Below are 26,855 nucleotides of genomic sequence, written 5' to 3'. Positions count from 1 at the left end.
AGGTGACAGACATGGTACCTCACCCCAAACCAACCAGAACTGGATACCACTGTGCAGGGCCATATGGATCATCCTTCTGGGGTTGCCCTGGCTAGCAGAGGGCAGCCTTCAGGCACAGCACAAGTCACTGTTCTCCAGCAATGAATCACCTGTGCTGTGAAGTGCAAGGGCAGGATCGCATTGCTCCCTGCTCCAATTCACCCCTTACCCTACACCACAGCCCCACCAGCCACTTCCACCCTCGACACCAGTTCTGAGACACCAGTGAGACAGCAGCAAACAGCAGCTCAAAGACACTATCCACAAGATATTATTCACCCTTCTCATCTACCCAGCAGCATCCCCTTGAGTGAGGAAAGGTCTTGCCATGTTCTCATCTTTGAGGGCTCAAAGATACCTAGGGTAGTTTCATCTTGATAGGAGCACATGTGAAAAAAGGAGGACATTTCCAGCCTACGCTCACACTTTATTATATACAGAGACACAGTGAGTGTAAGAACATCAACATGGGACATGGACAGTACAGAAGGCCCAAAGGCACTGCCTCCTGTCCCTTTGGTGTAACCAGTCAGCATACTTTATAATACAATATTTGAACAATAAATAAATTTGAATAAATTAAATCAATAAATTAAAAAAATTTAGAAAGACAAAGCAGCAAGGAATGATTTTGAGGACTGTGACACATTCACAGCAGTGACACCACCATCACCATCTCACCTGCACACCAGCAGCTGGAGCACAGACCCCCATCAGCCCTTTTCTCTCACTGTACTATGACAAAATCCCACTGAGGGGAAACCAGGATGTCCTACAGTTCACTAGTCCTGTGTTGTCATCATCTAGGAGCCCTCTCTCCTTCACAAGCCTTTTCAGAAAGGGTGCTTGAAAACACGGTACAACTGCAGACCCAATGTGTGCAGTCACAGCCTGTCTGTTTGGCACAAAAGCCCCTGTCAAAGGACAGCAGTCAAAGGCCGCCACCAGTTATCCAAGGGAAAAATAATACTAAAACAGGCAGTCCCTAACTCCTGCAGGGGAAGGGGCCACAGACACACTGATTTGACCCCCCTGTCAATCTCAAGACCTCCAGCTCTCTCTCAAGAGACACTGGCAGCTGATAATGAGAGAGAGAAGGACTCTGTTCATCATGGATAGCTCTAAACAAAAAGGAGACAACTTGAAACCTGTCTCCTCCTGCCAACCCCCTTCCCATCTGCCCCCAAAGCAGGATGTTGGAATGTGAAGAAATCCGGAATTGGGGGGATAGGGCAGTGAGAGAGAAATGGGAACAGATGGAGATCTGGGATGGGGAACCTGACCCCTCTGCCCTCACATGTACAGACCGCTACTCATCCAGGCCTGGTATCAAGTCTGCAATACTGTCCACGTAGTAATTGGGCACCAGATCCCTGGCAGCGGCACTGTCGCTGGCCATGTAGGCCTGCGCCTCTTCCAGGCGGGAAACACCTGTCAGGGTGAGAATGGTGGCGAGGCCGCAGTTCTTGCCGAAGAGGATATCTGTCTCCAGACGGTCTCCCACCATGAGGGTGCGGGACGGGTCGACGCCGAAACGCTCCACAATGCAATCAAACATGTACGTATTGGGCTTCCCCACCACCAGTGCCTTGCGTCCCGAAGCAGTTTCCACCGCGGCTGTGAGGCTGCCAGTCCCTGCAAGGAGGGAAGGACAAGAAAAAGAAGTAGCCGCGGGCGGCTCAGCACCCTAGGGCCCCACCCGAGGACGGTCAAGCGGAGTGCTGGCAGCTCCAGGAGCTGGCAGGGACGCGACTGGGCAGCCCTGCCCGTCCTGGCGCTTCAGGGATCCGCCTCGCCCGGACTTGGCATAGCGAACCCACCCAAGGGCACCCCCGCCACCAGACCCTTCCCCCGGAGGCGGCGCGGGACGAGGCGCGGGCTCACCGGGGGTGCGCTGGCCGTCGCTGAGCGGGTGCCAAGGGTCGGGGTCGGTAGCCACCAGCAGGCACTGCGGGTCGCGCAGGTAGCCGCAGGCCTGCGCCAGCTTGGCGAAAGTGAACTGGTCGTCGTAGCCCACCAGGACGGCGCGCACCGGCTCGTCGGGCGCCTGCTCGCCCTCGCCCGTGAGGCGCAGCCCCGCGGCGCGCACCTCGCCGCGCAGCCCCTCGCCGCCCAGCACGAAGACGCGACCGGCCCCGCCGCCGTTCCCTCCGCCACCGAGAAGGCGCTGGCGGAGGAAGAGCGCGGAGCAGAGCGCGGAGCTGAAGACGTGCTCAGCGCGGACGCCGCGGAAGCCGAGGCGGCTGAAGCGCCGCTCCAGCTCGGCCACCGACCGGCGGCTGTTGTTGCTGACGAAAAGGGCGGCCTTGCCGCTGCGCCGCAGCCGCTCCAGCAGCTCGGGGGCGCCGGGCACGGCGCGCTCGCCGGCCCACAGGACGCCGTCGCAGTCGAAGAGCAGCCCCTGCGCCGGGCCCAGCACCTCGCGCAGCCCCGCGCCGCTCAGCCGCCGGCAGCCCGCCATGCTGCCGCCGCCCGCCCCGCCCCGCCGCGTGGCCAATCACCGCGCCCCGCCGCGCCCCGCCCCGCCGTGCCGCCAATCACCGCCCCCCGCGCCCGCCGCCACCAATGGCAGACCCTAACGCCGTGCGGGGGGCGGAGCCGAGGGCCGGCTCCCGCAGAGTTGCCCATTGGCTGGAACCGCCTGCGCGGCCCCGCCCTCCGAGGGGGGGCGGGGCGCGCGGCGGCAGAGCGCCCCCTGCTGGCCGGCGGGGTCTGCGGGAGCCATCGTGGCGCGGCCCGGCCTGGTCCGGTGTGTGTGTGTGTGTGTGTGTGTGTGGAGGGGGGGTGTGTGTGTGGGGGGTGTCTCTGTGTGTGTCCGCACTCGGCCCTGCCACCCTCAGCTCCTCCCCACTGCATCTGCAGCACCTTGGGCGGCCAAGTGCACCCTGCTCACACCTACCTCTGACTTTGACACCAGGTCCTCAAAAAGCAGCAAAATGTCACAGAATCAGTTAGGCTGGAAAAGACCTCCGAGGTCATCGAGTCCGACCTATGACCAAAGTATCACCGTGTCAGCAGACCAGGGCACTCAGTGCCACATCCAGGTTTTCCTTAAGCACCTCCAGGGACGGTGACTCCACCCCTTCCCAGAGCGGCCCATTCAGATGTCTAATCAGCCTTTTGGTGAAGAGTTTCTTCACAATGTCCAAATGGAACCTCCCCCGGCCCAGCTTGAGGCCATTTCCTCTCCTGTCACTTCTTGCCTGGGAGAAGAGGCCAATGCCCACCTTGCAACAACATCCTTTTGGGTAGTGTAGACTGTGATGAGGCCACTGTGAGCCTCCTCCAGGCCAAACATCCCCCACTCCCTCATCCACTCCTCACAGGACAGGCACTCCAAATATATATATCTCTATATATATCTATACACACACATATATATCTGTATTTATATATATCTGTCTGTGTGTTCCTGGGCCAACGCGATCTAAGGCAAAATGGGGCTGGGCATCCGCAAATGGCCTCGCAAGGCCAAGCTGCCCCTGCTGGCCCAAAAGCTGCAGGCAATGTCTGGACCTTGGATGGGGCATCTGGGCTGAGACCTGGGCCCAGTAGGGACAGGGTGGTGTGGGGAGCTGGAGACAAGGGCAGGCAAGTAGAGCGTGCCAGGTGGTGTGAGCTGAGGAAGCAAGGTGGAAGAGCAGGAGTCCCTCAGGCCACCACCCTGGTGTTTCCACAGCACCTGCTGTTGTTCCCAGAGAGGTGCTAGGCCCCATCTCTCCAGCCCGTGATTCTCCAATGTCCTGCTCAGTTCTCTGTGGGCTGTCCTGTGGGAGCCGATGTGGCCAATGGGCTCCTTTCTCCCACAAGCAGAGGCTGCCCCTCGTCAGTGGTTCTTGGATCACTGTCCATGGCAGCTGTTGTGTTGGCCTCATCAGTGGAAGGCTTGGGGGATGGTGGGGTGTCTCGGCTGTGACGGGGTGCCGGCTGTGGGGGGAGCGGTGGTGGGACAGAGGGGGCTCGGCTGGGTGCGATCCGACGTGGCAGGGCTTTGGGGCTGGCTGCCAGGGCAGGAGTCATGCCCCGGGATTGGGCCATAGGTGGTGGTGGCATCGTGGGTCGGGCTGGAACAGGGCGCTTGCCTGAAAAGAAAGGTGGGTGGGCTGGGGTACTCTCCACCAGAGCGTCTCCATAGGGCAGAGAGGGCTGCAGTGTCCCCCACGGGTCAGGCAGAGGGGTTATGGGCAGATGGATGAACAAACTGCCCCTTGCCCAGCTCCCACACTGGAGACCCAAGTGCACACCAACTTTTGGGGGCTTTTCCCTCTTCCTCTCGCAAAGGGCCAGGAGCTTTGACACCTCTTACAGGAGGTGTTCAACCCAACACTGGAGGACGTACTGTGTCCATCCCATGGTTCCACCTCAGCTGGATCCTGGTCATGCTGCCCTGGCCAGAGGTCTTCTCTCATTTGGTGACAAGGACATCCCCAGTGCCCTTTTTTGCACAGGGACTGGCATTCAAGGGTGTCATTTCCCAAGCACTATGCCATCTGGGGCACCCTAACCTTTGCAGGTGGTGTCATCAGTCATCATTGCAGTTGGTGGCTCCATGGCTTCAGGAGATGGTTTGGTCAGTGCTGGGGATGTCAGCTGGAACCTGGCCTCGGGGTCTCTGGATGTACTGCACAGAGAATGGAACAAGTCAGGCTTTGGTTTAGCATGGTGGTCCTGGCCCGGAGGGCAGGCATCCACCTGCGAGGGTACAGACCCTGGCATGGGGTGGGATGGAGGTAGAATATAGGGAGAGCTGGGATAGGCAGAGCCTCTAGCTTCCACCAGACTTACGTCTCTCCATCCGGAAGGATGAGGGTGCTGGGTGGAGGGGGTTCAGGGGTCAGCTCCTGCACTGAGGCAGACTTGCTAAATTCACTATTTTCAGGTGATGTGAACAATCCCGAGACATTAAAATCTACTTCTGGGTGGAGAGAAAGAAGGAGACCCTGTCAGGAAGCACTTGTTGCCCAGAACAATGACCCCATGGCAGGGAGCCAGAGCAGCCCCCAGCCTCCCTCCTCCTTGGAATGGAGAAATGTCCCTTTCCCTTCTTCTCCCATTCACCCTGTGCTATGGCTCACCAAGTGACACCCTGGCCCTACCTCCAGGGAAGAGAGTGTCCACGTTCTGGATGAGGGCTTCCACCACGCTCTGGATGGAGGAGACCGAGGCCAAATCCAGTTGCATGGGGTCTCTGAGAGACAGGAGTGGGGGAGGCATCAGAAAAGGAGTTTGGGGGGACATTAACTCCAAATGGCTTTTGGTGTTCATTTCTGAGGGGTCATAGCCTGGAGAGAAGCCAGCCCAGCAGAGGGGAACGACAGGGTGGGAGATGGGGTTTGTTCCCTGTCCTGGGAACAAAGGTTTGTTGTTGGAGGCCAATAGTGTTGAATAACATCCATGTCACAAGTGTTTCAGGCCTCAGCCCTTTCCTCTGTTGCTTTGCAGAGTGGCTAAGAGGACACATGCTTGGTGAGGGGATATGCAACTCAGGGACAAGGGACAGGATTTGAGGATGGAGGATGGAAGAGGTGCAGATGCTTCAAACCTGCCTCAAGGGTGCTGGATCAGCCTTTCCCATGTTATTTGCATTCAGGGCACCCGAGCTGAGGATGAGAAGCTGCCTCACACACCACCAAACTGGACCTTACCCTGTGCTCTGCTGTGACCACAGCAGGTTTGGGCCCAGCACAATGGCAATGTTGCTTGGGGTCATTTTATTCACCTCCTGGTGTTCAGCCAGCTTGGCTAAAAACTTGATCAGATACCTGCGGGGTGAAAGGACGGAGACAGTATAGTAGGAATAGATTTTGGGAGGGAATGGCCATTTCTTGAGGCCATTTCTTGATTGCTTGAGGCTGAAGAAGCCTTGTTGCAGCAAAACACCTCAGATTGTTGTAGCTCTCCCGGGGCAGGCGGCTGCAAGTGTCTTGCAGGCTCTGTACACGGCTGTCAATGTCCTTTAAGCTGCAAGAGAGAAGAAGGAAGAGAGGAGAATTCAGCCTGCTCCCTATGGCAGAGAGGGACACAACAGGCAAGGAGAAAGGCCAGTGTTGGCCACCCTGTGTGGGCCATAGCCCTGGGGATGGAGATGTCCTGCTTTTACAGGGCAGCTAAGGCAGGCATCCATGGAGGTGCTGTGTTCATATTCCTCACACATGGCAAATGACGCTGAGCAGCCCTGCTCCAAGTTCCAGAAAGGATGGAGGGGGTTTACCAGGGGCTTTTTGAGGCCTGCCAGGCATTTCCATCCAAATGTCTGGACCTACCTGGCCACTTTGACCCATTTGTCGTAGAGCTCAAAGGTCATCAAAGGTTGGGGCAGCTCTCGCAGGTAAGATTTCAGTGCACCTGGGAGGGGAGGGGGAGCAGTGGGGATGATGGCAGCTCAGGAATGGCAGAGACTGCCCAATCATGGCCCCCCACCCCACCTAGCGGCACCCACCAGCCACAGCGTGGGGGTCTGAGTAAAATTCCTCCAGGGCATTAGAGCCACTGGCCAAGCTGCTCTTCAGCTTCCTCAGCACTGACGCACCTGCTGCCAGCCTGAAGAGTCCCTGGGGATGGGGTAAAGAGGGAAGGAATGCATTTTGAGTTTAGGAGGGGTGCATTTTGGGTGGAAAGGTGGTGAGGGGGTCTGGAGCACTCCCTACCTCTTCCCTCATGCCAGAGGCCAGCAGCATCATGACGCAGGCTTCAATGGGCAGAGCGATCTCCCGGCCCAAACTCTTGAGGTGGGTCTCTAGGGACACACCGTAGTACCCTGCCACTGGGGTGTCTGCATTGAAGGAGGGCTCTGAAAGAGGAAGGAGAATGTCAAGAGGGATGGTGGCCAGCATCTGACCATGGCAACATCTCACTCCAAGCCAAACTTGGCTGGCTAGAGGCAGAGACAGGACAGGCAGCATCCTCACCTCAAGCTGCAGTCCCCAACCCACCAGCCCAACATGGGAGACAGCAGCAGGTATTAGGGAGGGAAAATACACCTTTTCCAGCCTTACTGGCCATACTCGTATGCCCCAGGCTCAGCTGCAGCCCTCCCTGGGCTGCATGGAGAGCCAGCAGGTACCTGACTGTCTGTGGCTTTCCCTGAGCTCTGCCAGAGCTGTGTCCAGAGATTCCAGTGACTGCCGGTGGTACTGGGCTTGGATTTCCAGCAGCTGCCAGACAGAAGATAGACAAACAGCACTTAGTTTGGCATCAGCCCCGCTCAGAGAGATGCCCATTACCAGAACATTGCACCCTCATGCAGGCAGGGTAAAGAGGCAAGTGGAACCCACCCGAGGTCTGTTAGACTATGTCTGTAGTGAGGATTAGAGGGTAAATTGGAGAGAGGGATCATTGGACAAGTCACTCTGTTTGCAGCTGGTGCTAGTAGTGGCATTAACCTGCAGTGCCTGGAGCGAGGTCAGCTATAGGCATCTGCTGATGCCTCAGTCTGTCCCTTGCCCTGGGTGGGGGATTTGGTGTGGATGTGGGTAAGGCTAGACTCAGGCTTAGCCCAGTAGCTGTTAACACACTGAAGAGAAGTGTGAGAGAGCACTTACTTTGATGAAGTAACTGGCATAGCTGTCCTCTTTGGTAGAGAAGTGGTAGAGGTCAGCCATGTACTCATCCTGGGAAGCAAGATACAGAGAAGAGGAATCTTCCATCCCTTCCCTGGCACCAGAGGAAGAGGAAACACCTTCATGAAGTCTTTTTTTGTGATCTGTGAGTTGCCTAGACAGGGTCCCTGGGTGTGGTGGGGGTTTGTCCTTGCCTCCATTGCTTGCATTTGGGTAGTGGCAGCAAGATCAAGGTCCTGGCACAAGTGACTCAGGGACAAGAGGTCCCTGCATCTTTAGCTACAGTGAGCTCATGACCTCTGTGAGACAAGACGCTGGGCTTTTCTGAGAAACAGGGTAGAAGAGGACTAAGTTGATGTGAAACTTTCCTGCCACCAAGAGCAGATCCTAGATCCCAGCCTGAGGAGACCCCATAAGCTTCCTGCTTTAGCCCCTGGAGCCTCCTCTAAAGCAGAATCTTTTTTTCTTCTCTGGGTCTGGGACATCTCTCTCTTTTTGCTTGAGGGGCCTGTTTGCTTGCAGAGGGCAGGACATGTCAGCTGGCTGCAGTCTGTGTCAGCATGGGAACACCTGGGACAAGACTGGCCGGGGAAGCAGGTCTGCAGCTCTGGAACTGCCCAATAAGGGAGAAAGAGTGACATTCTCACCTTACATTGTTCCACTTTCCTCTTTACCTCCTCCTCCTCTTCCTTCAAGATCTCCAGTTTGTTGGCAGCAGAAGATACCCCTGGGCCAGCACCAGCTCCAGTGCTGTTACTGGAACTCCTTGCAGCCTGGTTCAGCCTTGGGGTGGGAGAGAAGAGGCACATTCATGGTCTCAGTGCCGGAGACACGAGGTGGAACAGGTGTGCAGACTGACAGAAATCCGCCGTGGCATGGGCTACCACTGGCAAAAGTTGGAATGGGGCAATCTCAGTGGTACCAAGTAGCACCAGGGCACTTTGCTGCCTTTAGCAGTGGTGCTGCCCTTCTCTCAGGAGCCATGGAACCAGCAGCTCAGCCCAAAGCAAGGATGCACCTGCGGAGAGGGTCTGGCAGGGTGCTCCCATAAAGCTGATGGAAATTCACTCCCCAGGGCAGTCATCTTCCTCTCTCCCTCAACCTGTCTGGGAGCTATGCTCTATATGCCCTGGCCACACAGGCTGTAGTGGGCCCCATACCGGCTCTTGATTGTGTTCCAGTCAGAAATCAACTTCTGGAGGGTCTTCTTGCGCTTCAAAATTATGGGAAGCTCCTCCTGTGGGAGAAAGTGGCCAGAGTGAGCGGGGGAGGCTTGATGACACAGGCAGGAGCAGTGGGATGGGAGCATGGAGCTGAAAGAGCATCCAGGACTACCTCACTGAGCTTGTTGAGTGGCTGCAGGACATTGTGCTCCAAGGCAATCTCAAACTCAGCCAGGATTTTTGCCAGCGAGCTCTGTATACAGCAGCCCATCTCCAGAGCTTTCCTGTGGGGGACAGAGATGAAATGACTGCGGACTGGAGCCATGCCCCTCTCTGACCCTATACATCTCTGCACCCACACCCAACTGGGACCCTGAGCCAGGCCCTGGCTCTACTCTACAATGGGGTGCTGAAGGTGCTGGCTGTCCCCTCTCCCACTCAAATGCCAGTGTTTGCCCTTGGGACAGGGTTTGAGCCATGGGCACCCCTGAGCCAAGACTGTCACTTCCAGGGTCTAGCATCTTTTGGGGTCTCCCTTACACTTTTCCCCCACCAATACTTACCCAAGGCTAGACTCTGTGTCCAATTCCTTGAAGCTCTCAGCCATTGTTGTGGACAAAGCCATCAAGGGCAGCTTCTTCTGCACAGAGCCAAGGTTTCGGAAGAGAAGTGGTGACACCAACTATGATTGGCCACACTGTGGTGCTGCTCACCACAGGGCCCGGTGGGTGCCAGAGGTTCACAGGGTTTTGGAAAGGGACATAGACAAGAAGAGCTTTGGAGGGTTATTTGGTACAAAGACACTGTCTCTCTTTCAGGAGTGTTCCAAATTAGTGATGGTTGAGAGGATTGCCCTGCTCTGCTCACCCCAGGCTGCTGGTGGCCACTGCTGGCAATGGCACCTAGGCTGAGCTCAGCTTTGGGCCATTCTTCAACAAATCTGGCAAAGCAGGGGTCTGGCACCCCCTTTGCTGGTGAGGGACAGAACTGGGGTGAGAGCAGGCTGTGGTGGGAGGACTTTACTCACCACTCGCTTGTCCATCTCGGAGCCACATTGCCCCTGCAGGCAGGCTTGGAGCCTCTTGGACACACTGTGAGCTGCTCGCTTGGCTGGCTCAATCCTCTGCTCAATCTGGGGCAGAAAAAGGTGAGACTGGGGAAGCCCTTTCATCGACCATGGGCACTTCAAGGCCACCTTCCCACTACCCAGCTCTGGGTGTGGGTGGCCTGCCCAGCATCTCACTACAGCCCAGAGCATCTCTGGTCCAGGGAAAAAGGAACACAACTCCTGGTCAGGATTCATCCCTCTGTGAGCAGCTGCAAAGCCCTTTCTCGTGGCAGAAACCTGTCTTTCCCTTAACGCCATGGTCCTGAAATCACCCTCCGGCACACAGGCACATCCGAGCCCCGTGACTTGGATGTGTGGGCAGGGCGAATGACAGGCAGGAGTGGGGCAGGTTTCCACACCCAGGCACAAGCAGACACATGCCTGCCAGCCCAGCCTGTGCCTCACCTGTAGCAAATCTTCTGACAGGAGCTCAGTTGTTTCTTGGGCTCTGCAGAGGAAGAAGAACCATCAGCAAATGGGGATGACCTCCACTCAGCCTCCTTGGAAAGGCAGGTCCTTATGCATCCTATCCTCCTCTCTTTGGGCTGCTGGGAGCAGCAGTCTTTGGCTATAGCCTGGACCATCAGACCCAAGGCTATGGATAAAATGAACCCACAGGAGCAGAAGCAGGGCAAGGCAGTCGGCCTTGCTGACTGGTAGACACCCCTCCTCAGACAATGTTTCCAGTGCAGAGTACCTCAGTCAATATGTCCAGATGTGACCTGGGTTTTGGAGACGTGGGCCAGCTTAGCAGGGCCACAACAGGACTGGGATGTTTGGTGACCCTGACTGCCCACCTCTCCCCTGAAGGTGAATCTACACATGTTTGCAGGCCAGAGTAGCCACTGGTTATGGGGCCACTGGTGCTGAAGCAAGTGGTCAAGCCACGGTCTGAGACAACACCAGCCCTTCCAGAAATGCCCACACAAACCCAGTTTTTGGCTGGTTTTTCAGGAGGTGTTTGCAGTGAATCTGACAAAGGAAATTTACAGTTTGCATCAAATTCTGCTCAAAAATCAAGTTCAAAACCTGTCAGCCACCATGACCCCAACAAGTCCGTGATGCTTCCCATAAAGGAAGACTTGCTTCAATGGCCCACAGTCATTGCTATGCCCTGGGAACCCTGTTTGCTTTCCCTCTGCTGCTGCTTTTTCACCAGTTCATGTTTCTCTTTTCAGCACCCGCCAAAGCCAATGTGGGACAAGGCTGCAGAGCTGCAGGAAATGTGGGTGGTTTTGTTGAAGATCACATGAGGTTGTGGCCCACAGAAGAGAGGCTCTGCAGAGGGTGAAGAGCTCTCTCTGGGACTGCACGAGCTGCCTGCCTGGCATTAAGCAAAAGGGAGATGCATCTAACATGGAGATGAGAAATCTTAAGGGAGGAGGGATGGTAAAGGGGATTATGCTCCCATCAGAAGAATGCAAGAAGAGGCCACCACGATATAGGAACTGCTTCCCTGTGGCTGATGTGCTGGGCTGGCTGAAGGACCTCAGTGGTCCAGAGGACATGGTTGGTCCTGCTCAGCCACCCAGTGCTGGGGAACCTGTGGAGGTGGCAATAGGAAAGAGGGAGTGGGGGGGCTGGGAAGCAACAGCCCAGCCCTGTAATTTCAGTTCTGGGTTTTGCAAGGGGAGAGCTTTGGAGAGTCAAAGACAAAAATAAGGAAGCAACAGATGTAGGACGGGGACAGACGGATTTGTGTGAAGCTGTAAGTCCTCCATGAGGATCCTTAGTTCTCTGCTCAAAGGGCATTTTGAGATGGCCATGCTGCTGGGCTGGCTAGAGCCATGGTCAGTGGGGAGGACAAGTCACAGCTCCTACCACCCTTTTGGTCACCATACAACCAAGAGCATGTGGCTGGAAGGTCCCTCCCTATTGCCCATTGCCCCACATCCTGGGGAAGCCAAACTTGGGGAAGCCCTGTTTATAGCCAGATGCAGCACCTGTGGGCCCTGGGAGAGGTGTCTGGGCTTGGGGGATGATGTCACTGCTGAGCAGCACCAGTGCAGCCTTCCCACTGCCCCTCAGGTTCCAGGAGGTTACAGCCTCTTGGCTTATGCTGAAGAGACCCTAAACCCAGGGTTGTTACCCCCTTTCCCCTTTTACCACGCCACCATCACCTGGAAGTCAGTACAGTCCCAGCACAAGCTCTCCAGGACCCGTGTCCCTCTCCCTCACAGCCCTCTGGTACAAGTAGTGGAGAAATCCTTACCTGATGGCGGCGTTGGGATGGGACAGCTGCTGCCGCATTCGATTAAACTGTCTTTTCATCATCTTGAGAGCCAGGTGGAGACCACGGGAGCCACTCTGCTTGACTGTACCTGGTCAGCACCCCTTGATAATGTTTGACATTGAATGCTGGCAGCCCCTTGGCTCCCAGGAGCTGCTTTGCTCTTTGCTTTTCCCTGAGGACCTTCCCCTACTTACTCCTCTTCTTCGTTCCTTCGTTGTTCCCCCTTTTTCTGTTTCTCCAGCTGGACTCCTCCCTAGACCTTCCCTGGGGATGCCCTGCCTGCTTTCTCTTCTCCCTTGAACTCCCTTCTCTTGCTCCTTCTCTTTTTCTGAGCTTCCTTCCTCCTCTGTCTGCCCCTCTGCTGCAGATCAGGTAAGAGCAGTTCAGGGCTCCTGCTCCGTTCTGTGTTCCTGTCACCACCCCACAAGTAAAAATAACTTCAGCCAAGCCTTAAAGGGGAAATATTATTACAGCATACACATAACAAGGCAGGACAAGCACATGCTGCTGCCGAGCCTGAGCAAAGGGCCCACACTGTCTTGCTTTCTGTCTCAGCTGGGGTGGTTCCCCCTCTTGTCTTGCCCACCACCAGGTGTGCCGCAGGGCAGCCTGTGCTGGTGCCAGCTGGCTGTGATGTTCATACAGAGTGCCTGATGTACACCCTGCCTTACCTGGTCACCCAAGCTCTGTCAACACTCCTGAGGCACCTCTCCATGCTCACCAGTGCTCCATCCTCTTCCCATGTGACATATCCCCCTTGTCATGACAAAAGCAGGAGAACAAGCAGCAAAGCCATCCTTGCAACCCCTCCTGAGCCCCTCACCTTGCTTTCCCTCCCTGCTGTTGCTGAGGCTTTCCGGAACCACAGCAAAGCTGTGGCCAACGGCAGTTGCCTTGTGCTTTGGGGAGGCCCCTTCCTCCCTGCTCCTCCTCCGCCAGCAGAGCTCCTCTGAGCAGGGTGGCTGCGCCCAGCGTGGAGCAGCAGCACCCGCACAGTTGCACGGGGACCACAAACTCCCCGTTCACAGGCTCAGGTGTTGCCTGCTCTCTGCAGAGCTGCAACAAGGCTCACACTTCTTTTTTTATTTTGTCAAGAAACATCCCCCTCACACTGCCATGACCTTTGGACCTGGTTCTATGAGATGTAAACCTCACTTCCATCTATGACTTTCCTCCTCCCGTACTAAGGGAGATGAGAGGTTGCTGTGGGCTGGGTTACATGGCTGGCAAAGGAAGTAGGAAACAGAGCCCAAATGAGAACCAGTCAGCTTGTGGGCAGAACAGGCAAGCAGAAAAGGAAAAAGAGACAGAAGGGCCACTCTACCTATGACCCAAAACCTGGAGCAGTAATCTGGGGGCTGCTGGGTTGTGCTCCTTGATAAGGGTCAAATCTCCAGTGAGGGCACAGCAAAGTGGTGAGGGAGCACCTCTTTTCCTGCCCAAAACACCAGGCTGCTCTAACCCTGTGGCAGAGCACATCTGATCCCCTGGGCTCCTGATAGGCAGTGTGGTCACTTCTAGGACCTCTTGCAAAGATGCAGCAAAGCCCCGTCAGATCCTCCCTGGCTGAATCAAGTGTTGGCCAGGCCATTCCTCCCCTGTAAAGTCAGAGATCCACTCCCAGCCTCTGGCTGCTGCGTGCCAGAGATCACCCTCTTTTTATCCCTGCAATAAAACTGCCCCACAGAACTGTTTCCAAGAGGCAGCCCGGGGAAAGAGCAGGAAGTGCTGCTACCCCAGTAGTGGTGAAGCTGCAAATGGTCATGTGGGGCATGGGAGTGAGCTCAAGCTCTGCTTCCCATAGTCTGTGGGCACAGATCCCTGACCACTGCCTTTCCATGGGGAGGGAGAGAAGGCGGGAGGACACAGTTCCCAGCCTATAAGTGATAGCTCTCAGAAAAGGAATTGAAAACTACTGGGGGAAATTCCATCATTCCTGCTCATGGGAGTGGGGAAATCATTGTGGCAAGACCCTGGGTGACCAAGGGATGATTTGCAGGATTTGAGTGGGAAAGGACCCTGGGCAGAGTGTAATAAAGCTCCTCAGAGATTAGGGAAGTAAGGTAGTGAGAATGCATTTCCTTGGGACAAAAGGCAGAAGGACAGGATCAGGAAAGAACTCTTTTATTTCCCATAAATACAGCAGATTCTTCGCGCCGGGCGTCTCATTTTAAATTTTTGTTTTCTTCCATTTACAGAATTTTGCACTGAAAATATATACAAGTCTATTCAAGAACCAAACAAGATCTGCAAAGAAAAGACCCATACAAAACCCTGAACAGACTAGAAAGGGAAGTAAGACACAGCAGAACCCCAGCATAAAGACCTTGCTTCCCCTTGTCCTCTACTGCTCGCTGTGCCCAACTTCCGAGACACCTCACCTTCACTGCCCCAAGCCAAGAGTGCAAAGCACCCCACTCATCTCCATCTTACACATGCCTCCTTCTAGCTCTGACAAGCCAACACAAGGCACAGCTTGCCTCTGCTTTTTATGATCAGGGCCTCTCAAAACCAGCTTAGGGATGGGAAGTGGTTCCCATGGTCGCAAGTCCCACGGGGATGTGGATTGCTTGGGATGTGCCATTCCCCAGTCTCCTCTGTGCCTGCAGATCCTCGCTCTTGTGTCACAGTGATCAGGTGGCTGGAGCAGGCCCCCTCCCCACCACAGGGAGCCAGGCCTGCCCTCAGCTGCGGGCAAAGGTGAGCAAGGCACAGCTGAACCGGCCCCCATATGTCCCTGTGCAGAGCTTCATGGTGATGGGCTGGGCTCCCAGCCCAACACCTACCCCACCACGAGCTGGAGAGCTGAGAAAGCTTCCCACCCTCCAAGCTCTCCAGCCCAGCCAAGGTGGAGGAAGACTAAGTGCCGCTTCCTCTCATCATCTGTCAGGAGGCTGCAGGGAGACTCACCCCCTTAAGTGTGCCCCCTGCAGCTCCCAATTCCAAAGTTGTTATGATAAAGAATGTGGGAAGGGTGCAGGCTTCCCAGCTGTGGGGGTTCAGAACTCCAGCTGAAAGGGGCTGGGAAGGCACAGAGCAAGCCCTTCCCAGCCCCCAGAGTCTCACCCTGGGGCCCACCTCCCACCAACAGCTCTCTAAGCAGCTAGGACACAGGGATGTGATTGTCCCTCCACCTGACCCCCCCAAAGCAAGGGCAGCTGCCTGTTCTCTGGTGCTGGAGAGACATCTAGTCTCTCTTCAGCCTTATTTCCACACCAGCTCCAGTGTGATCCCACCCTACAGGGAAACACTGGGGCCCAGCTTAAAGAAGGGAGGCAAGGGGGACAAGAGGGAGCACCATAGAGCATGAAGCAGTTGAAAGGCTGGGAAGTGTGGAGGGGGCAGAAAAGGAAAAGGATCTTCCTTTCCTAGGCCTTGACCTGGGCTGAGGTTATTGAAGCTCCCTGTCCTTGTTCCCCACTGCACCTAGAGCAGGAAAGCAGGGTTAAAAGAGAAGCTGGACAGATTAGGGAGGGAGTGTCATCTTCAGAAGAGCAGGGAAGGCAACTGTTCACACACACAAAGCTTCCAATCAGCTCCTAGTCTTGTGGGATGAACATCTCCTGGCATCTCTGCTCTCCTCCTCGAGGCACGCTCCCTTGGGCCCTCGCCCGACTGCCTGGAGAATAGAGCATGAGCAGCAGCCCCCTACCCACCCTCCCATCTCCTCAGGCTGCTCCAGCCCAACAGGGTTGGCTTCCCAAGGAATCTGCAGTGTAGTGCCTGCAACATGGGGCTTTAGAGGTTTCCCCAGGACTCTGGTGGGGGAAACTGGTCCACATCCCCAATTTCATTGTAGGTTTGCTCTCCCATGGTGAAGGTCAGCTTGTACCGTAGCCTCACTTTCTCCTGGAGATGGGGGAGAAAGGATAAGCAGTCAGAAGGAGGGAAAGAAAGGCATGAAGCATAGACCATTCATGTCTCTCAGATGCTGCTGAGAGTAGAGGGAATAGGCACAGGGGAGAGAGGCTTTGCCTAGGCCCCAAAACCAGCCTCTGCTCATGCCTCAGGGACAATGCCATTACCTTCTGTGGGTTAGCGAGAAGCAGGACTTGGGTGATGGCACTGGGGTGGACAATGGGATTGAACGCTGGCAGCTCTGTGCCTGAGGGAGGCTGTAGCTTCACCTTCATCACCTAGGGAGAGAGAAAAGCATCCCACACTCCTGAGTGACTTGGCAGCCAGAAGTCCTGCTCCTGTACTTGGGGAGCTTCCACTGTTTAGTCAAGGAGAAAAACATTGTGCTAGTTCCTGCTGATTTGAAGGCAACACAACTCACTCCCATCCCCACAGAGCTCTCTCCCCCCGTCCTGCCTTTCCTGCAGAAGTAGAATCATGCTTTGGTGCAGTCTGGGGACCTCAGACCCAGCAGTTTCCTTACCTTGGGGACAGCAGACTGAAAGACAATGTTGCGGATGGGCTGTGGGGCCGTGCTGAGCATAGAAATCACCACCACAAGCACATCAGGCCTCTCGGGCAGGGCATCCTTAGCAAAGTGGAAGAGGACACGGAAGCCATGTTGATCATACACTGTCACAGGGAGGATGCTGCCTGTGGGAAAGGCAGGGACAGGCAGCAGTCAGCCAGGAGGGAACTGGCCTCATCACCCAAACTCCATGCAAGTGACAGAGAGTGTATTCCTCCTCAACCTCCACAAAATCCAACAATCAAGAAGTTTCTTCACGTTGGTCCCTTCCATGTGTGCAGGGTTTGTTTCCCCCATGCCTGCCCCCCTCTTTTGCCCCAGCTCACTGGGTTTGATTGACTCCAGAGGCACAGTGATGTTGGCCAGCGAGACCTCCTGGGGCGGCGCAGCAGCAGGAGGCCGTGGTGGGACTGCAGTACTTCCTGATGGTGTGGTGGCAGCTTTTGGAAGCGCAGCAGGGGCAGGCAGCTCTGAGGTCAGGGGCATCGTGGGATTAGGGGAAACACTCTGAAGCACAGGTGGAACACTGGGATTGTGGGCTGTGGTGCCAGAGCTGCTCCTGTTCTGCAGATCCCTCAGGGTGAGCCGAGGGGGTGGCTGCTGCTTCTCCCTGTAGGGAGAGAGCAAGGAGTGGAACAGGGCATTGAAATGCTGTGTCCAGCACACGAGAAATGGAAATGATGGGGAGAAACGTCAGATTGCACTACCCCTGCTTACCATCGCACTTGTTGAGACTCCGGAGGCAAAGACTGCTGCAGCAGAGTCTTGCCCAGGAGGTCCAGGTCATCCAGGCCACTGCTACTAGGAGAAGGTTTGGGGGAGGATGCACCAGCATCTGCTTTGACTGGTGGTGTTGCCATGATAGGGGTGATACCGAGCTCATTGCTATCTGATGACTGCAAAAAGAATACACAGGAGAGCCCCCGCAAAAGCAGGGTTGCATATCAGCATCAACCATCAGATGTGTGATTCTTCCCTACCTACCCCATTTGTTGCTTTCACCACCCTCTCCACACTCTGCCATGGCTCCCAGTACATACCTGGAAGCTGTTCCAGCCACTGATGTCACTGGCTGGGGCAGGATGTGGTGCTGGGTCATTCAGGCCTGCCAGGAGTAAGGGCAAACATGAAGCTCATTTACCAAATGGGTAAGAGCAATAAATGTGGCATGAATAAGACCAACGAAGCAGAGCAGAAACCACCAGCATGGTCTCCATCTCTGGCCCCCATTCTTGCATGGGGGAGAGCCAGGAGGGTGATAGTGCTTCTCACAGACATCCTCATTTGCAGTTCAGTTCTCACTGCAATTGGCAGAAAAGTGAATACTACTGGGCTGACAAGTCTGACTGACCATGTTGTCTACTTTGTGCTATTGTACTCAAAGCACTTGTCTCAGCAAACAGACACTTTGTTGGGCAAAGCAGGACTCTAGAGTCTTTATGGACTGGCAGCTCACAAGACTTCCATGTGAACAGTTCTGGAAGTCTTGTCAGCTCGTGACTTCAACAGCAAGCAGTAAACATGGGAAGCTGGGGGTGATCCACCCTTGTGATCCCATCTGTAGATGGCCATTGCATCACTCTTGATTTACCTGCCAGGTAAGCTTCCCCAGAGCAAATCAGTGGGCACATCCCCGCTGGCTCTTTCTGACTAGCCAGGAAAACACCATGGGACAGAATCATAGCAGGGTCTTTCTCTCCCTTTCCCTCATGCTAAATGAAGAACATCTCTTGCTCTTTCATTATTCACCTCTCCTAGAGTTCTCCCTTATTCATGTTCCTTCCATAAGAAAAACTATGCAAGCAGAATATCCCAAATCAAGGAGAGAATAAAGAGCTTTTGCTCTGGATTTCTCACCTAAAGACATGAGTTCATCATCCAGCAAGGAGACAGAGCCAGCCTGGTCTGGCAGGGGGACTGCTGAGCCACCTGAAAGGGTAGGCAAGGCTGGGTAGGAAGGACATGTTGCTGGAAGCTCCAGGCCAGACAGATCCAGAAGTGCTGAGGTGCTGCCTGCAAAAAAAAAGGAAGAAGCTGAGAATCAGAAGCCTTATCCAGTCCTTATGCAGCCCCACAATGACCTCCTGAAGGTTTCACCTTTCCATTTCTCTCAATCTTGTCTTATACTGCAGGAAGCTAGCAATAGGGTCCCACTGTTTGATGCTCCTGACCCCATTCCCTACGTCTCCTCACCTCGAAGGGGACCAGCCACTGTCTCCCCATTGATCTCTTCTCCCCGTACAAGCTGCTTGTAGAGATTGATCACATGTGTTAGATTGTCATTGGCTTGCAGGATTTCCGCTGAAATGAAATAGGTGGGAAGTAAGTTTGAAAATAGTTAAGGGAGTGACTTTTATAATGATTCTGTCTACTCCTTCAAAGCAAGGCCCAAGGAGCAGCAAACAACCCACTGAAGATAGCGTGTTTGCCACTGTTGCTGCAGACTGCACCAGGGCACAGTGACATCTCAACAGCACTCTGAGCGGGAATGAGAATGACCAGATAAACTTACCCAGAGCTTCATCATTGTCTTCTGTGTCACTGGCAAGCCGGAAAAGCATGGGCCTCATGCGCTCGCAGCGCTGATACAGCTCCTGGGGGAGAGGAGAAAGGGGTGTTGAGGTAAGCAACAAGATGCTCAGCTGGGGGTACAAAACAGGCATGAGGATGGGAGGATAAGGGTCACCCATTTCTGCTAAGCCCTGGGAGGATGCTGAGATGGCCTTTCCTCACCTTCATTAGGTCCTCATTGCTTTCCGTCGTCTCCCCCTTGCTGTAATTTGTCACCATTTCTGTCAGCAGCTTCACATTGCTGTTCACCTTTTCAATGACATTCACCCTCTTGGAGATCTTCTCCATGCGCTTCTGGTCCTGCAAGTGAGGCACATGGGTAAGGATGTCCTTGCTTTTGGCTGTAACTTGGAGAGGAGGAAGGCTGGACCAGCCAACCACCAGCTCCCTGGACTAAGACACAGCAATACTGCCCTCAAAACAGCTCCCACTCCAGTAAAAAACTGTTATCTCTGGGCCATAACTTGCCAAAGAGGGAAAGAATTGCTGCACATGTAGTGCTGCAGCAGGGCTTGGGTCATAGAATGCACCAAGAGCCATTCCTCCAAGAAGCCAAGGGATGGCAGAAATCACATATGGACTCTAGCAGCTGCTAAAGCAAAATTCTGGGCAGAAGCTCTGTATGAGGTCACAGAGCCACTACTCCTTTGGTGCCAACCATCACCACCTAGACCATGAGCCCCCCAGCTTCCCTATTCCCCAGGCACACCTCCTGAACCATCTCCTTGATGAGCTTGTTGGCAGCCCGTAGGTCCTCAGGATGGGAACTTTTCAAGAGGCGAGCCAGAGTCTGCAAAAGAGAAGGTACCTCTGAGCCCAAGCTGAGGGGCAGCAGCCAGAGTCACTCCTGCAACACTGGAGCCAGTAGCTCCCTCTGCCCCAAACTCATACTTGGCAGAGGCAGTGGACAATGACAGCTGTTTAGAAAGCCCAGCCACAGGAGCTATCAGAGACCAGGAGAGAAGTACAACTGGCATTTTCCCATTATGGTTCTGGTTATGTGGAATAGGTCTTTCCCTGAAGATCCTCTGCCTGTCTGTTACCAATCATGGAGAGTCTGGAATGCAGTATACTAGCACTGAGATAGAGAGAAGGCCTGGTTTGTGTAGGAATTGCCATGGAATTGCAATGGACTCAGACCTCTTAACATCCCTCTTTGAGGGTCCAGTTGGTGAAGAGGCAGAGCTCCCACTTTCTCTCCCTCTTCACAATCACTGGCCACCACAAATTCTCATATGAAGACTCTGACCCATGAAGGCAAAATGTATCACCTACAGCAAACTGGCATCACACCTCTGCTGAAAAACTAGACCCAGAGGAGCCCAATACCTGCTTAAATGTATCAGCACTGATAATGCAGAGGTTTGTCTGAGTGGTGACACAATTCTGATGGAAAAACAACAAAGGATGGGTCCAGGAGGGTTTAAGTAGTTGGGCAATAAGCAGATTGCAGTGCTGGAGGTGGGGAAGAGATAACAGCAGTAGCAACTGGGGTTGGGATTCCAGCCTTGTGGTCAGGTAACTCAGAAGCCTGGAGATGTCACAGCAGTAAATCTCCCAGAACCTGTTGGGCTAATATCAGCCCCTCACTCTTTGCACCATCCTGCAGCTAAGTACTCCAAAGGTCAAACAGACCCACACACCCCACCTCTGCTCATTTCTTTTGTCATGATTTTGTTGAGGGCCCTCAGCATTCCTGTGATACATTTTCTGAAGGGCAGCATGTAGACCAGGGGCCTCAACTCTTTCTGGATCTCCACATTAGGGGGACATGAGATACTGGAGCAGGAAGATATTGCCTGCTGTCCCTGTCCTTGCACAGAGCCCTACCTTGGATTTTTCTTCATCATCAAAGATGATATTCTTGGGCCGAGGGGCAGGTGGTGGAAAAGAAGCATTGTCAGGCAGTTTTGGGTCACACTTCACAATTCCTGCAATAGACACCAAAGCAGAAGTCAGGAAGACTCACCCACTTAGGAATGGCACCGCCACCCAGACCTTTTTTCCTTAATGGCTCACCAAACCGACTCTGGACTGCCAGTGTGTGGATTTGCTCCTGGTATGCAAGATCCTGGATTGTGTTTTCATGGAAGAACTGCCCTCCACGCCCCACACATACCCTCTCTGAGAAAATTCCAGTATCTCCTGCCAAAGCACTCACGGCCCTTTAGCCCCAGACCATTCCAGTGCCCCATCTCCCATGAGATCAAGCAGATGTGCCCTCCAACCCAGCAACTTGGATCACCAGCAACTCCCCCTGCTCAGCTAGTAGCCCCAAGTGACCTAGTCCTTTTCCTGACCCTGCTACTAAGCCAGACTGAGGGACGTCCTGGGTCTGGGCACAGGGAAGAGAGAGCTTGTTTCGGATTCTGCCCAGACAAAAAAAGAGGAAGGGCAATCCATCCATCCACCTTTCCCTTCCAGATCACCTTGTTTCTTCAGCATCTGGTAGGCTTCTGAGATCTTCACCTCGTGAGGCAGCCCTAATGTCCAACTGTACATCAGCTCCAGGATCTTTGACTTCACTTTTTCTGGTGTTCGGCTGCCAAGATACTAGAGGAAGAGAAAAGAGGTGGCTTGAAACTGATTTGAGCCATTGTAAGATCAGCCTGTTCCTCTCCTCCCACCCCCAGGAGAAGTGAGACCGTTCCCAATGGCAAAAGGAGGAGGAAAGAGGAAGCAAGCAGGGAAGCTCACAAGGGCCTTGCAACACATGCTGGTTCCTGCCACAAGAAAATCAAGAGCAACACACAGCAACAGGTGGGAAGGCTCAGGCAGGTCTCTGCCACCTTGTCAAGGAAAGGGTCTTGCTAACAGAAGCTGCTTGGCAGTGCAGCCTTTGAGAATGAGGGGACAGCAAGCCTGGGAGAGGAAGGACTGTGGGGTCTCTGAGGCAGGCCACAGTGCCTGGCACCCTTTAGAGCAAAGTGAGACCCAGATGACCAGCACACAGCAGGAAGATGTCCAAATGTTACAGCTTTCCCCCCGTCTTGAAATTATCCTTCACCCTTCTCCTGTGGGTCTGCTGGGAGCACTGGTAGAAACAGTGCATGTGCCATCAGAGGCTGGTGGCTTAAGGCAGAGGACATACTCTAGAGTGCCAAGAAAGAGGACTTTAGGATGCTGCTGTCACTGTCCCTGGTTGTTCATCATTGTAGATCACAAGCTGTCACAAAGGTTTTCCTTAGTCATATTTAGTCTGTGTTGCCTTAACCCTACGTTCACTGCCTTGACAGAATAGGGGAGCATACACAGCTTGTTCTGCTGCAGGAACAGAAGCATCAGCAGAGGAGCAGGTAATGACTTGGTCCTTCAGATGAACTTGCCATAACATCACTGACCAGGCCTGGGCTTGTCCTCCCTGAGCGTCTCATTCAGATTAGGACATCCCAGAGAGACACAGTCACGATGTCAAAGCTGGGGGAGGTTCCTGAGCACATGTAGCACAGGCAGAGCCCAACAGCGGTGCAGAGAAGGTGACTTCAGCCACGCACATGAGCTCAGCAGTCTCACAAGTGCTGGCTGCATCATGTCTAGCTGGCCCTCAGCTTCCTACACTGAGAATCAGCCTGGAACAGAGGGTTGAAAGCTCATCTTCCAATCAGAAAACTCATCAGGGAACAAGGACTAGATCTCCTACAAACAGTATCCTGTTTCCCCCCTACCCAGTGACTGTCTGGCCTTTCTGCTCAACCACCACTTTTACCCAAAGCCCTCTTGCCACCAGGCAGCAGTCCCCTCCTGCATGATGCCCTGAGACACACCTTGGGTGACACCACCTTGATGAGCTCATTGAGGAAGCGGAACTTGCCCACCTCATCATGGAAGCGTTTGCCACAGCTCTTCATGCAGGACTCCAGCACCTGGAGAGAGGGGCCAGGTCAGTCCCAGCACAGGGCCAGCAGCAGGATCAGGAGGCAGTTCCCTCCTGCTTCCCCTTCACCAGGTAGGGAGCCTGTGGCTTCTGTCATAGCAGCAAAAGGACATGCTCTTTTCCTTCCCAGGTGGTTAAACACCCTCCCACAGAGAAATAAGATTTTTCTCTTTGGGGCCGGTTTTTGCAGAGATGGCTCAACAGCCCATGGAAAGGGATACCCTTAAAGAGGTCACAAACCCCCTGGTTTCACAGTGTGGATCCACAACACAATTAAGAATTACAGAATCATTTAGGTTAGAAAAGACCATCAAGATCATGGAGTGCAACCATTAAACCAGCACTGCCAAGGCCACCACAAAAACAACCAAAAAGCTTCCTATCCACTTCAACAAGCTATGATCCTAGGGACATGACTTTTTGAAGTAACCTCTCCAGACTAATTGAACCACCTTCACTCCCTCTCCCACCCAAGGGCCCAGGTGCTCCAGGGCTTTCTCAGAGGGAATTCAAAGCTTCCCATGCTTCTCCAGTCAAGCTGGAGCATCTCCACACCCTGCCCCTCTCCCTAGTTCTACCAGCCTGCAGATACCCTTACCGTGAGGGCCTGGATAGCTTCCCATTCCTGCGGAGACTGGATCTTGTGGGCAAGAAGTCGGGTGGCAAGTGGAGGACTGGAAGGAGTGAGGGGAAAAGAAAAAGCCAGGTGGTTATTGATGAAAAGCCTGGTACCTGTGTTTCTGCCTGGGAATCCAGGGGTGAAAAGCACGTTGCAAGTTGAAGACACTGATAAAGCACCAAGACATCTCAAAACCCTGGCTGAACCTTATATCAGTGGACCAGGCCCCCCCCCACCTACCCCTACCTTGAGGGCCTTTGTGCCTATTCAGCTCTTGGGACTATTCCACTGAGATTTTACTGTGACCTGCAGCCTGGGTAAAAGATGAAGCACTTACCCTTCCAGCTCCTTATTAAGCTGCTCACAGAACGCATTGATACCATCCCAGTCTAGGTCCTTGTTCAGCGGGTTTGTTGCTTTGTCTGCGGGTGGGAGGAAGGGACGGTGAGACAAACCTTCCGAGGCGAGGGGCAACGTCGATCCCACTCCGTCCGTGCCAACTCCACCAGGTGCAGTGGCGGGTGATGGTGAGGGAGGAGAAACGCGCCGGTGTCCACTCGCCCTTTCCACGGCATTCCTGTACAGAACTCTCCCGCCCCCTCCTCCCTGCTGACACGCCGTGCGCCCCCCAGGGCTCACCGCAGCCACCAGCTGTGCCCACACCCACCCCTCGCGTGGGTGCCGCATCTGCCCGGAGCCGCGTCCTCCACGCGCGGTCTGGCCCGCCCTGACACCCCATTACGTGCGACCCCCGGCACCCCCTCCCTCAAACCTGCCCCGCCTCCCGCCGGCCGTGTCAGAGGGGCGGTCGCGGCCGCACTCACTGATGCGCGCCTCCAGCGTCTCGGGCTCCATGTCGGGGGGCCGCGGCTCCTCACCGGGGCAGCGCCGCTCCGCTGCCCGCCCGCCTGCCCCGGCGCCTCCGCGCCATGGAGGGCCCCGATCCCTTTGGCCACAGACACCCGGAAGTCGCGGGCCCAGAACGCCGCTCCGCCGCCAGCGCGCCCCCTGCCGGCACACACCCTCGCTCCGCCATGGCGCTCACTGCACGGGGAAAGGACAGGCGCGGGACGGCGAAGGAAGCGGAAGAGCCTCACAGAGAAGGAAGGACACAGAGGGCAGCGAGCGCGGGGCGGGGCGCCGGAAAGCGGCCGCCTCCCGGGAACCGGCTGGGCTGGGCTGGGCTGGGCCGGCCCTCCCCGGAAACACGCGCGTGCTGGCAGAGGAGGAGAGCCGCGACTTCCGGCCGGCATCGCGCGGCGTGTCCTTTAAAAGGACACGGGGGGGGGGGGGGGGGGGGGGGGGGGGCCGCGGGTGCGGCGCATGCGCAGAGCGCGCCCGCCCGGACACATCACCCACCTCCCTCCCCTCGGGGTCGGGACTTGGGACCCGGTGCTGGGCGATAATAAGTGTAAATATAAATATATTATGAACATAAGTGCCAGTAAGTGAGCTCCCCGGCCATGATCTTTAAGCAGCAGAAACAAAGTCTCAATCTCGTAGGTTTTTAATTAAAATTTATTATATGATAAAGCAATTTTAGCATGCTGGGTACGATGGACGCAAGCACTGCTCGCCATCGCACCCCGAACACAGTGTAATTCTAACATTTATTTAGTCTCTACATACATATTCATTTGATTCATGCACAAACATTTTAAGTACATTGTTAAGTAGTTGAACATATACTGTTATAGCTAAGTCACTCTTACAACCCTAGTGATAACCCCGTTATAAATTCTGTTCCCTGCTGTGGGAAGGTTTTAACTCTTTAATCTTCCTGGTACAACTCATGTAGTCCTTGACAGTTAAAGGAGATAAAGTGATTTATCACTATCTTGTTTATCTCACCATGTGGGTGTAAGTTGGATTTTTTGTTTAATTGGCTGGCCATGTTTTTTTCTCATGTCACTATAGGAGCCCCAATAACCCATTCATTTTTACTGACACGAATCACACTCATACTTCTCACAAGCTGATCTCCCCTCGGCGTGGCCGTGCGCCTCGCTGAGCAGAGATGTTGGCGGAGCCCTGGGGAGAATCGGAGGGTTCCAGGGAAACAAACCCCGTTTGGCCTCATTTTCCCCGTGGCTCTGGTGACGAGGCAGCTGTGACACCGGACACCGCCCTTGTGCTCTGTGCTCCGGCGGCCCTGGCAGGAGGTGCGCGACATCTCCCTGCCCTTCCCGCAGCGCCCGCGGGAGTGGAGTGCGGGGCGGGAGTGCGGACTCGGGAGCTCGGGATGCGCCAGTCCCGCCCCGTCGGTGTTTGGGGATCGGCTGCCAGAGAACCTCGGCGGTACGAGCACAGTGCAGCCCATGCAGGGCAGCCTGCTCGGCGTTCCGGAGTCTGATCCTGCAGACAGACGTCTGAGCCTGAGTCGTCCCGTGCTGGGTTACTCATTTACAGTGCTAATCACCACGGCTGACGAGGGAACTGCCCTGTCGTCACACCTAATGGCTTTTCCTTATGGATAGCCATTGTTTCGGTGGGGACTTTTTGGCCATTAAAAAGCACTTTTTTGGCCCTTGAATGTAGTTCTTTTTTTAACTGTTACTGCCTTGCATCACAAAGCCCTTTTTAAGCACCTTTCATAGAAAATTGCAACATCCTTCCCCCTGCTGTGTTCAGGCACGTTTTACATGGGTTATTTTAATCTTATGAGTCAGCCTTGCCTGTCACTAGTACCTCTTTGATTTTTCTGAGAATCCTGAAGTCATCTTTAGGAACCCTCCAGGTCCTGTACGATCTGCATAGAAGGCATGCAACTCTCCATCACCCACAGCGATGCCTCTGAAGGAGGAGTTTTGCAGGCTGGTGTTTTACACAGCCACTTTTGCTTAGGTTTCGGTCTGTCTGAGTCTCAGGCTTGTTTGTTTTCCTCCCTTTGGCAACACCCAGTGCTTAGCAAGTCCAGGATGAATGTAAAGCTGCACCTCTTTTCAGTTGGTTGCAAACAATGGGGAGTGAACTCGTGCATATCAGTCCTGTCAGCAGCGACCTTGCTCTTATTTCTCATAGATTTAGGAATCTCGCCCCTTTTGGTACATCTGCTTTCCATATAACAAGGATCCTAAGTGCAACCAGAGGAAAGAGAGATCAGAGATTGAATTTTACTCCCTGTGACAGTGGCTAGATGATGTGTGAGGAAGAACCTTTCTCACTTTCCTCGATTTATTTTTACCAAGAGCTGGAATTCCAAACTACATTTGGACGGAGAGAGGCGCTCCATGTTGTAATTAACACCGCTCCAGAGGGAAAGT

At 54.5% G+C, this 26,855-nt stretch overlaps 3 protein-coding genes across 11 annotated transcripts; all 3 read right to left on the bottom strand.

The window, feature by feature from the left end:
- Positions 1 to 445: 445 nt before the first annotated feature.
- PDXP (pyridoxal phosphatase) lies at positions 446 to 2,540 on the bottom strand. Its single transcript, XM_071551746.1, has 2 exons — positions 1,924 to 2,540; positions 446 to 1,674 (listed from the first exon to the last, which is right to left on the bottom strand). Exons 1-2 carry the CDS (start codon positions 2,498 to 2,500, stop codon positions 1,349 to 1,351), a joined length of 903 nt encoding a protein of 300 aa, XP_071407847.1. The 5' UTR covers positions 2,501 to 2,540; the 3' UTR covers positions 446 to 1,348.
- Positions 2,541 to 3,398: 858 nt separating this feature from the next.
- Positions 3,399 to 13,202, bottom strand: SH3BP1 (SH3 domain binding protein 1). Of its 8 annotated transcripts, none has more exons than XM_071551743.1 (20): positions 12,774 to 13,202; positions 12,297 to 12,512; positions 12,082 to 12,203; positions 10,275 to 10,317; positions 9,789 to 9,893; positions 9,325 to 9,443; positions 8,934 to 9,045; positions 8,759 to 8,835; positions 8,246 to 8,381; positions 7,581 to 7,649; positions 7,103 to 7,193; positions 6,687 to 6,829; positions 6,479 to 6,590; positions 6,303 to 6,384; positions 5,920 to 6,000; positions 5,685 to 5,801; positions 5,136 to 5,227; positions 4,825 to 4,954; positions 4,545 to 4,660; positions 3,399 to 4,121 (listed from the first exon to the last, which is right to left on the bottom strand). In XM_071551743.1, exons 3-20 carry the CDS (start codon positions 12,141 to 12,143, stop codon positions 3,787 to 3,789), a joined length of 2,022 nt encoding a protein of 673 aa, XP_071407844.1. In that variant the 5' UTR covers positions 12,144 to 12,203; positions 12,297 to 12,512; positions 12,774 to 13,202; the 3' UTR covers positions 3,399 to 3,786. The 8 variants fall into 8 exon arrangements, with proteins under 8 accessions (XP_071407844.1, XP_071407843.1, XP_071407839.1 ...); XM_071551742.1 differs by having other exon boundaries at positions 12,082 to 12,190; XM_071551738.1 differs by having other exon boundaries at positions 12,082 to 12,512.
- Positions 13,203 to 14,210: 1,008 nt separating this feature from the next.
- On the bottom strand, positions 14,211 to 24,570 carry GGA1 (golgi associated, gamma adaptin ear containing, ARF binding protein 1). 2 transcript variants are annotated; one of them, XM_071551736.1, is made up of 17 exons: positions 24,417 to 24,570; positions 23,930 to 24,014; positions 23,572 to 23,647; positions 22,864 to 22,962; positions 21,529 to 21,652; positions 20,930 to 21,030; positions 19,809 to 19,889; positions 19,262 to 19,399; positions 19,041 to 19,122; positions 18,722 to 18,829; positions 18,386 to 18,541; positions 17,569 to 17,633; positions 17,246 to 17,424; positions 16,855 to 17,138; positions 16,484 to 16,653; positions 16,128 to 16,238; positions 14,211 to 15,951 (listed from the first exon to the last, which is right to left on the bottom strand). In XM_071551736.1, the coding sequence occupies exons 1-17, from the start codon at positions 24,445 to 24,447 to the stop codon at positions 15,841 to 15,843; spliced, it is 2,001 nt and encodes a 666-aa protein (XP_071407837.1). In that variant the 5' UTR covers positions 24,448 to 24,570; the 3' UTR covers positions 14,211 to 15,840. The 2 variants fall into 2 exon arrangements, with proteins under 2 accessions (XP_071407837.1, XP_071407838.1); XM_071551737.1 differs by lacking the exon at positions 22,864 to 22,962.
- Positions 24,571 to 26,855: the final 2,285 nt, after the last annotated feature.

This window comes from Pithys albifrons, chromosome 3 (assembly GCF_047495875.1).
Source record: "Pithys albifrons albifrons isolate INPA30051 chromosome 3, PitAlb_v1, whole genome shotgun sequence".
In the NCBI taxonomy this organism is placed as follows: domain Eukaryota; kingdom Metazoa; phylum Chordata; class Aves; order Passeriformes; family Thamnophilidae; genus Pithys; species Pithys albifrons.
The sequence above is the reverse complement of the archived record's forward strand: the minus strand, read 5'-3'. Positions and strand labels throughout refer to the sequence as shown.